Source organism: Lynx canadensis, chromosome A2 (assembly GCF_007474595.2).
Source record: "Lynx canadensis isolate LIC74 chromosome A2, mLynCan4.pri.v2, whole genome shotgun sequence".
Taxonomy (NCBI): Eukaryota; Metazoa; Chordata; class Mammalia; order Carnivora; family Felidae; genus Lynx; species Lynx canadensis.
In genome coordinates this window covers 134,791,484-134,802,795 of record NC_044304.2, presented here as the reverse complement: position 1 = coordinate 134,802,795, position 11,312 = coordinate 134,791,484, and the positions used below count along the sequence as shown (strand labels likewise).

General features: G+C 36.6%; 1 protein-coding gene across 1 annotated transcript in view; it reads right to left on the bottom strand.

Annotated features, from left to right (window-relative positions):
- Window positions 1-8,504: 8,504 nt before the first annotated feature.
- Window positions 8,505-11,312, bottom strand: part of CAPZA2 (capping actin protein of muscle Z-line subunit alpha 2) — a 60,351-nt gene continuing 57,543 nt past the window's right edge. Inside the window, exons 9-10 of the mRNA XM_030308282.2 lie at window positions 10,699-10,761; window positions 8,505-9,845 (exon numbers count right to left, since the gene is read on the bottom strand). Coding sequence (XP_030164142.1) covers window positions 9,705-9,845; window positions 10,699-10,761 — 204 coding nt within the window. The 3' untranslated portion in view covers window positions 8,505-9,704. The remainder of the gene's footprint in view (window positions 9,846-10,698; window positions 10,762-11,312) is intronic.

Genomic DNA, 11,312 nt, shown 5'->3' with positions numbered 1-11,312 from the left:
AAATGAGTTATGATTTTAAAAAATAATTTAACCCCAACAGTGGGTTCTGCAAAACTGTTTTTTTCCTATAAAAGATGTAGGAACATTACCTGGGTCAGGAAACACTAGATTATAGAGGCCATGGACTCCTTTAAATTATATGAAGTATGTGTATGTTGACAGAAAGGAAAGAGACGAATGAACAAACATGCATTTTTCTAAGAAGGATCATAGTTTTCTTCAAATTTTCAAATGAGTCCTTGACTTCAAAAGGCAGTTAAGAAATGCTGTACTGGGCTTGAGGTTTTGAGTAACTTTTCTAGAAGCATTAGTGGGCAATACCCTAATTTACTGCTCAATATTTCCACATCATAAGGGCCCTTTCCTCAAATGCTAACTGAAAAGTCTCTTCCCAAGAACCAGCAGTGTCCTTCAGCTGAGTAACAGCCAACTCACGACAAGTCCACGTGGTCAGAAACAGCAGCACAAGGTGCCCTCATTTCTGCCTTTCCCATCTTCTGGAACTACCATTGGCCTAAAACGAGAACAGTGACACCTGCTGGTTTCTCTCAGGAACTGCCACTTTAACCACTTCACTGGTGAAAATTCAAGAAACATTAAAAACATAAGCTTAGAAACAGAAACTGCTTTCCCTTTCAAACAGAATTTTGAAATGATCAGTGAGACACATAGTGATAGTATTTCTGACCACAAAAGATGCAACATGAAATTAAAGTGGTCATAAATGTTAAATGTTTTGGAAGGAGAAACCTATCAGTCTTCTTTATGACTTACTTTTGTCTGTTTTTGTTTTTGCTTTGGTGTTTGTTGTTGGTTGTTTGTTTTTGTTTTTGCTTTTAGAAAGGCTTTCTCTAATTTAAGATTATCAGTTCCCAAACATTCGTCATTTGGTTTGGCTAAATCTTTAACCCATCTGGAACTACATTATTATTGTTACTATTATCATTATTTAATATCAGATGGGATGGGGATGGAGCTCCATTTTTTTAGGGTTATGTGTTGCAGGTGACAAGAAACAAACTAGCAGTGGCTTAAAACAGATATTTATTTCCCAGGTAAAAATCCAAATAGATGGTCCAAGCTCATATAGTTCTCATATATCATGTGTGCCTGACCCTGATGACCCAAGATAGTGGCATCCAAGTTTCAGGCAACCGGAAGAGGAAAACAAGAAGGATGCATATAGGTTCAAATCTCTAGGAAAGTTCCCAGAAGTTACCCTACAACAAATTTGCTTATCTAATTAGCCAGAATTTAGTTACATAGCTCTAAAGGAAGCTGGGAAATGTAGTCTTTATTCTGCAAGAGCAGGTGAACAGCTAAAAATGGATACTGGGGGCAGCTAGCAATTTTGTTAGATTATCCCTTTGACCTGTGTAAATGCACCCTTCTTAACACACAGGGTAGTTTCCCACCCCTCCCTAAGGAGATACCCCAAATACCTACCCTCTGACTGCAGTCACCTCCAAGTCCAAGACGTCTGGGTATGTAGGTTTCCTCATCAGGAACAAATGCATCTCCTCAGTGTCCAGCAACCATAAATTAAAAGATGCTATCCACCCCAAAACACCCACTATAAAGTGGAGTTGTAGGAAAAGAATAATCACGATTCAAAAATGGAACAAAGTGGAAATCACCTATCATAGTTGCTTATCAAATACCACTCTGCAGTTATTTCAAGGTCCTTCTAGTCAGGCAATAAAGTGAGTTCCTTGGTTAGCCCATGGAGCAGCCCTGATTCTGCTCTTTGGGAAAAACTCCTTGTCCATTCTTCCCAGGAAGATTTCTCGTTTTCTTTTTAAAATAAAAAAAAAAAATCTTCTATTTGTTTCTGAGAGAGCGAGCGCGTGCAGGGGAGGAAAAGAGAGAGAGGGAGACACAGAATCCGAAGCAGGGTCCAGGCTCTGAGCTGTCAGCACAGAGCCAGACACGGGGCTCGAACCCACGGAACTGTGAGATCATGACCTGGGCTGAAGTCAGACCCTCACTGACTGAGTCACCCAGGCGCCCCAGTTTCTCATTTTCCATTACCATTCCTGGTTACAACTGGGACTGTTTGATCAGGGCGGCCACACAGTTTGCCTAGAATCGTACCTGTTTACACCTATTATCCGTGCAATTATTAAAGCTCCCCTTGCTCTCTCAAAATTACCCAGGTTTGGGTAATAAATTACATAATCATCCCATTCCTACATTCAGTTCATAAGGAACTGAATTCTGCCAACCACAAGAGCTTGGAAGGAAACCCCGTCACAGGTGAGATTGCAGTCTAAGACATCACTTTGATTTCAGCTAGGTAAGACCCTGAACAGAGGATCCAGCTAAGAGGTGACTGGACTCCTGACCCATGGAAACTGTAAGATAATGAATCTGCCTTGTTTTTAGATGTCACCTTTGTTATAATCTGGTACACAGCAATAAAAAACTAACACACCTTCTGAAACAATGGGTTTAAGTGGGAAGGTAATATCCTTATTCTCATCCTTGCCTTCAATGTTGTCCAGCTTATGCTATCACTTTGGAACTGCAGTCTAAACATTACAAGTGAGAGAATGATCAATCCTGGCAGTTTCAGGAAATCAATAATTAGTACATGCAATCTTTGAAAGATCCAATGTTGCAAGAAACCCAACTGGGTTCCTCTCCTCAAACATCCCAGACGCAGGAGGGATGAAGTTCAAGCTGTTAACCCTTTCCTTCCATCTCAGCTGGGAGATTATCTTTAGCCTGAGGGCACAGTGGGTCACCATTCTGAATCTTCTGCCATCTTCCCCATTCGACTTTCCAAGGCATTTGAGGCAAGAATTTGTTTTGTCAGGGCCTAACAAGGGCCACCGGCTTTCTAGCTTGGCTTTCTAGCTTGCAATATCCGTGTCCTACTGAATCCTCCAACCAATGGAACAATATTCCTTTCCTCTAGGGGGCTGTTACAAGGATTAGGTGTCATTGGCCTTTGGGGCAGAGGTGATAAATGCACCAGAGTGCAGGGTTTGCACATTGCACTGTATTCAAATGTCAGTAGACCCATCGACAGACATTGCCTTTAGCCAATGCCACCACCTTTTAGGTTTTGTTACCTGTAGGACCCCACTTCTGGTACCAAATTGTATGTAGAATGAGACAGAAGTAATTTTTAAAAACAGCAGTGGCTTAAATAAGGTACAAATTTATTTGCTTTTCTAAGTCCAATCAGGCAGTCCAATATAGGTAAGGCTTTCTATAGTGTCATGGGACTCCAGCTTCATAGGATTTGGTTTTCAACTACCTATTAGACTCTTAATTATTGTTTTGTGGGTGCTTATTAAACATAAGGAAAATTAACCACTTGTCAAAAAAGTGGCAAACAAGTTTTCTGTGGGTGGTTTTTCTTTCAACTTTGCTTAGAGTATTTTAAGCCATACACAAAATCTTGATTTTTATGAAGTCAAATATATTTATTGTATGGATTGTCAGCTTTGTCTTACAAAGGTCTTCTAATACTCTTTTGAAATTACTTGAAAGTTGTTACCATGATTTCTTCAAGAACTTTTATAATTTATACCATTAGATCTTTGATCCAATTTCAACTTGGTATGAAGTGTGAGGTATGGATCCAAATTTATTTAGTTTTTCCAGCTGGCTATTCTATTGTCCCAACACCACTTACAGAGTCATTCATCTTTACCCCATTGATCTGAGATCCTGCCTTTAAAATCAGTATTGATACAAAATTTTATAAAATATTTCACTGGGAGGATTCTGTGTTTCTTTCCTTTACTCTGCTAATGCAATGAGTTACATTACTAGATTTGTTTCCAAGGAATAATCATTGCATTCCACTGATAAATCTTATTCGGTCATAAAGTAACATGCTTTGATTATCAGCACAGTAGTAGATTTGGACAGTAGTTCCTTTAACTTTACAGAGAAGATTCATCAATAGTTTTTTGGTGCTTTTATTTAAGGTTATGTATGCCAGGTTCATTAAATGTATTTCCATCTCTTTCTGACATCCAGGAAGTCTAGAGCACAGAAATGATCTGCATATGGAAAGTCTGATAAAGTTCACTATAAAACAATATGGGTCTAATGACTTTTTAAAGAGGTATTAGTAAATTTCCTCCTCAATTTATTCTATGGTTATGACCTTCATCATTTTTACTACCTTCATTTGGGTCAATTGTGTGTGTTTGTGTGTGTATATCTTCTCATACAGAGTTCCAAATGTGTTGGCCTAAGTGATATTTGTTACAAAATATCAGACATAAAAAAATTGAGATTATTGTAACAAACATCTGCGTACCCATCACCTAGTTTACAAAATAAAGTCTTACAGATACAATTGAATTCTCCATACTGTTCCCCAATCCCATTCCCATATGTTCCTCCCCACAATACACTATTCTGTTTTACTCCACTCCTTGTCTTATACATATGCTGTACATAAAAGTCTCGGAAGTTTTAAAATTTACACTCAAAACTGTACTTACCTTTCTGCAACTTGCGTTTTTCTCTCAATATGTATACTATGTTGCTATATGAAACTCTAGCTGAGGAGTTTTTAACAGCTGTATGCTACCCCAGCTTTAACGAACCACAGTATCTGTATTCATCTGTGTTGCTGGATATTTAGACCAGCTTAAGGTTTTCCCAATACAAGTCTCTGGCATTTCCTTTTTATTTTTTTCTCCTTTGTGACGCTCCAAAATAAGGGGGGAATGACTGCACATGAGAATTTTTTTCTACATTTGAGATATTTTCAGTTTCCTGGAACAATGATCTCCTATATTTTCCTGGGCATTCTGAAAGTAAAGTCTTCCTTAAGGGTCTAATTTATACCTAAGAGATCCGTGGCTCCTTGGTATTTCTCTTTAGCCTTCCTTTGGGAAGCAAGATGCAACCCCTCGTTTTCAAGTGTAAGTCTGGAAGAGATGTGCATCAGTGTTCATTCAGATTCTGCTAACCTAGCAGAACAAAACTTGAAGGCAATGAGGAAGACAGTGACTTTTACTGTTCAGTCATGACTTCCGGAGGTATCCTTTTAAGAGAACCCCTTTGATATTTATTTGGTTTAAAAGCTGGGCATTTCACAAATTTCCCCAAGAAATTATCTTCTGAGACATACCAACCAACCGTGTTTCCTTAATGGTCTTCTATTAATCAGAGAACTTTAACTTCGTGTTAGTGAAGGTTTGTTATGAGAATGAGTGGCTGATTTGACATCTGTGATATGTGTATTCTCTAGCCAGTTTAAGTAAAAAAAAAAAAAAAAAAAATATTCTGTTACAGTCCTACTACACAAGAATAAAAGGAAAAAAAAAAACACTGTATGTTAAAAGTGACATTAAACTAAGCAGTTTTCTTAGATTATACCAAAACTAGGGATAAAATGTTCTAGTTATCTTATTAGCCATACTCTCTAGTTTTATAAGAACACTTACTTTCATTTTATCCTTTCTGTTGATTTCATTTATACTGAGATATGTATAAAAGCAAAGTCACATTTAGTTTTCAACTGGATAATGCTGTCTGACCCATGACATACCAGGGCGCCAGCTACACTAGAAGCCCGTTAGCTGTATTCTGATACTCCATTAAGGTACAAGAGGATTTCCTGCCTAAGTTGCATACATACTTACAAAATATATGAGTGTGCATTCCAGGAAAACTTCCTCAGCTGGCCATTTCTTTACATCCTACCTTAGGGGATGCCTGGATAGCTCAGTTGGTTAAGCATCTGACTCTTGATTTCAGCTCAAGTCATGGTCTCAAGGGTCCTGAGATCAAGCCCTGAGCTGGGCTCTGCGCTGACAGCCTGGAATCTGCTTGGGATTTTCTCTCTCTCCCCCTCTTTCTCTACCCCTCTCCCACTCTCTCTCAAAATAAATAAACTCAAAAAAAAAAAAAGCTACCCTGTTAACTTAGGTTTGAAGTTTATCTTGTAAATACTCTTATTTTGTTACCCATAGCACACCTTCCAAAATAGAAACAGTCTCAAGGTGTACTAAGATACGAGTCCCCTCAACCCTTAGAACAGGTGGCAAACAGCCTAATCCATTTTTCCCAGATATGCCTTAAAAATATCATCACTTTCTTTTAAAAAATATTTATTTTGAGAGAAAGAGCACACACAAGTAGAGGAGGGGCAGAGAGACGAGAGAGAAAATCTCAAGCAGGCTCCAGCACTGTCAGTGCACAGCCAGATGTGGGGCTCAAACCCGCTAACTGTGAGATCATGACCCAAGCCAAGATCAAGACCTGGACACTCACCTGACTGAGCCACCCAGGCGCCATCACTTTCTATATATGTTGTGATGTGAAAAAGTTTAAAGGACACTGTCATAGACTCATCACTACTTTATAGATTCCTTCAGGAAACAATTTTATATTTTGAGTCTACAATGCCTAGAATGGCTGGTTCTCTGAACACAGTGTGGTTAATCTTAAATGATCTGACATTAGTTTCTAATACCAATTAGGCCTTAAAAGTTTTACTGGTTCTTTTAACTTTAATTGAATATTTTGAATATTCTTCAATAGCTAGCTAGCACTACTGGCCAATCCTACAATAAAGCTTTTGTGTAACACTCAGAATATCAAATTTGAAGATGTCTGTACAAAGTCACGCCTTTAAAAAATTTTCAGTTTCAAGGACAAAAATACTACAACTTAGGAATACCAAGGACATTGTGCTGTTGCTTTTAAATAATCTATCCTAGAGAACTGAAAAGAAATACATATCCTTCTCAGGATGTTTCACAGCACACATGTAACTACAAAATACCTGTGTTAACTGTTGCCAAAACATGCCTTTATATTTTATACCCACTATCTGGCAAAGGCACAAACTGATTATCAGCATGGAAGGTCTTCTCAAAGGATCTTACACCATTCCAAAGTTCTTGGTGTGAATTCAGTAAAAAATGATTTTAACAACAGAAAGGGCCATCCAAACACTGTGGCATTTATCTATAGTTGTTTTTACTTTCCTAAGAATTTCACTTTTCAAGAACACTTTTAATGAACCAGAACTTCCAGAACACCTTTTTAAAAATGTTCCTGGTTCCCATTTTAGTTTCCAAAATCCCAAATGAAGAAAGCCTCATGAATATCTGTACCACATATTTACCTAACTCATACAAATGTATTATAAATGTGTATTTAGGAACAGTCCTGAAAAACAGCACTGATGTCAGAATACTTACTTATACCCACAGCAACCCCAGGCTTCACAGCTGCTTGAACTTCTGTCCCCTCCTACTTTAGCCAGTAACTCTCTTTATCATATTGTTATGACTAATAAGTGTTAACTCCTCAAAATCTCAATTTTAAACACATCACCCTAACCACTGCTTCCTGCATTTCCGGGTCATTCCCTTCTAGTACCCCAACTCTAACCATATGCAATCCACTGATTGTACCCCATTCTCACTATCCCTCCCTTCCTTTCTTGGCCTCATTTCCCCCGCTTACCTACCTTAAATTCCACAGGTGATCATTACAACCCTGCCCCCCTCTTCCTGTGGTTAGTCAGCCTCTCTTGGCAAAACCACAACTTTGGTTAAATTCAGTTCATCTACTCTATGCCTGCACCCATGCAGCTTTATGCGCTTAAGAGAGCCATACTCACTGGTCTCACTTTAAATCATCACTAACCTTGAGTCAGCCTTCACTTTGCCTGGCTACCAAACCCTGTTGCCCAGGCCCATTCACTCCCCCATTCTTCCAGCCAAGAGTACCCCTGTACCTCCTGTCTCCAGTATCTAACTGCTACATGGTATTTCCCCTTGAAATCTAAAACCAAGCTCCTGACCAGCCCTTCCCCTCAAATCTCCAATTTCTCAACCCCAAAATGTCTCTGACATTTCTCTTTATCTCACATTCTGCAATTAAACTTTTGGCAAATCTTCTTGATTTTACCTTTAACATATACCCAAAACTCACCACCTCTGTAGCCGATAGCTACCACCTCAGACCAAGTCAGCATTTGCTCTCAACTTAGGTCAGCCTCCTAAGTGTTCCCCTAATTTTGCCCTATCCTTCATACTTCAGCCTTAAGGCATCACCTTCAAGACAACTGCATGTATTTTCAAGACAACACTCTAGACCATAAAATAGCCAAAGTAATTGACCTTCAGGGGATACACACCATGACAGTCTAACTGATATGACTGAGCTAGCCTATTAAGATTCATCTAGTACTTAGCTCAGAATTATCATAAGACTTTTGAAAATGTCTTTTTAGAAAGGGAAGAGATAAAATAACATTGCTAATTCATTTTCTTCAGAAATCCCAATATGGCAAAACTTGTATTTTAAAATTAGAGAAAACAATTTAACCAAAACCATCAAATTTCATATTAAATTCTCAATGTTTTCAATGCCCAACACTGATTTTTAAAAAGGAATTAAATAACATGCTTTCACTGAGAAATTTTTAAATTCTATACAATTCAAGCTAATGAAATATTTTATTGTACATAATAAAAGTGGTGTTTTAAAAAAAACACTTCCAGGCCCAGACATCTGCAGGAGTATGTGAGGAAGGGATTCCACTGGAGTATAATAAGCAATACTCGATTGAATGAAACCATAAATCCACCCCACTCTCTATAGTAAATACTAACATTCACCACAGGTTTGAAATCCTGTAGCATCAGTACATGTATATTTTAAAATATTACAAACATGCTTATGATGCATAGGAAGACGGAAAAATTTAGACTGTAATGCACACCATATGTACTCCCAGCTTTTCTAATTTACAACCAGTTAAGAATCACAATATCCAAAGAAAGTATTTTAAAATAGTATGTGACTCACTGATAAGTGATATTCTACTCAAATAAATAGGAAAATTTTCATTTTAATGTCACACTGAATTTCAGTACTTTTCAATCCAAGAAAAGAAATAAACTGAGACATGGTCATGAGTTCAGGATTATATATATTACAATTTGCCTTGTTATAATACATTTGTGGCTTTATGATAAAAATAACTCAGGGACATATGGAATTCAAGCTAATTTGCGTAACTGTCACAAGAAAAGAAGCATTAAATGCATTTCTGAAATAAGTATTTTCATTTAATTTCAGAATCTCAAAACAGCATTAGACCTTGGCCTCGTTTAAAAAAAGTTTAGTTAAACACTAAGCTAGCTAAATAACCTTCTTGAAAGGTTCAAACACAATTGATATAGAAAATGCTTTCCCTCTAATCTCAATCTTACATAAATGGAAGAGGTGAGGGGGAAAAGGTAGACAATTTCTTTAGCAGCATATATGGCTAAATCCATCAACCACCTTAAACTAGAATGTCCATTATTGACCCCATTAAAAAGAACTGGGCAAATATCAAAAGTTACCCACTTCATAAACCAAAAGACAATAATTTTAGGGTTACGATAAGTAAAATATTTTTGAAAACTTCAAAAACTTTTAACATTAAACTAGAGGAATCATCTCTTAATTGTAAGAAAGATAGGTGTAACAGAAAGTAAAAGACATTTAAACTTAACTGATTTTCAATCCTCTGTGAACAAAAGAAATGAAAAAAATAATGGTTGATTAGCTAAGCTTTGTGCTCTAACCAAACTAATTAATTACAGTGATTTTAAATGGCAACAGCCCACCTGACTGGGTAGCCTGACAGTTCTGAATACTTTTGCAATGATTTTTTTTAAAACGCAAAGACACTAAAATGATCCCGTCATGCAGTGTTCATCTTATGCATTCTGCATCTCTTTGCCAATCTTGTAGCTAAGGATCTTGTTCCAATCGATCTTAGTGCGTGTAACTGGCAACTGTCGACGTAAGGCTTTGAAAGTAGTGTCCGACATTGTCTGATAATTCTCACTGATGGCGGTCTATGAAAAATAATAGTTAAAGTTTAAAAAATCATTGGAACAGAACAATTTATAAAACACAAGAGATGTTTTAGGAAAAATCTTTATTTAAGCAGCCTCTTTCACTGTTTTTAAAAAGTAGAAACAAAAGTAAAATAAAAACCCCAATGTGGTTTTAAATGCTATCTAAAAGCAGCTAAGAAAAAGCTTATTATTATTATTTTTTTAAGTAAGCTCTATACCCAACGTGGGGCTTGAACTCACAACTCTTGAGATCAAGAGTTGCTCTTGTGCTCTACTGATTTAGCCAGCCTGGTGCCCCTAAAAGAAGTCTCTAATCATTATGAATAATTAAATTTAATGAAATGAACTTGCAAATTAGATTTGATATTTGTGTGTCCTCATTGTGAATCTATTTTACTATTTCACTCAGAACAATTTTATAAATTACTGTTTGCAAGGACCAGAAATGTGGCCAATCCACAAACTAAATGCCTAAGTTCAAGAGTGTAGGTTAGAAGCTGATAAATAATGTAAAAAGTAGAGTATAAAATGAAATAAGATCTAAGCAAATTATACATAATCCAATTGCTTTGGGAAATACTGCATAAATTAAAAATTTCAATCAGAAATAAAATAAACATTTAAAATCTTGGCATATTGTGACCAATACTCAGAAATTACAGTTGGCTACAACAGTTTTGGCTACATTTTTGTAAGTTTGCCACTGAAATAAAAGAAACAAAAACCCCAAAACACTGTATTTTATTATAGTGAAACAATGAAAAAAAGTCAGGCTTATGACTGAAATTAAAATTTCAGTGCCATAATTTATCAGCAAATATAAATCATGTAATAGTTTTGAAAATCATACCTGGTATTCATTTTCTGCAGCTTCTACAATCTTTATAAATTCTTTTGCTGTCTGCACCTCATTCTGAATAAAAAACAAAACCAAAAGTAAATAGTAATTTAAAACTACACTATTTAAGTTTTCCAATTTTTTTGACTATAGTTGACACACAATGTTACAGTAGTTTCAGCTGTACAACATAGTGATTCAACAAGTTTATACATTATGCTGTGCTCACAAGTGTAGTTACCATCTGTCATCATACAACACTATTATAGCATTATCGATTATATTTCTTATTCTGTGCCTTTTATTCCCATGACTTTATTCCATAACTAGAAGCCCGTATTTCCCACTCCTCTTCACCACTTTGCCCATCCCTCACCTCAACTCCCTCCAGCAATCATCAGTTTGTTCTCTGTATTTATATCTGCTTTTTGGTTATACATATTTTTTTTTTAGATTCCACATGAGTGAAATCCTATGGTATTTGACTCTCTCAGTTTGACTTATTTCACTTAGTATAATACCCTGCAGGTCCATCCATGTTGTTGCAACTAGCACAATCTCATCCTTTTTAATGGATATGTAATATTCCATTATCTGTGTGTATATCTGTATATACATAATTGTGT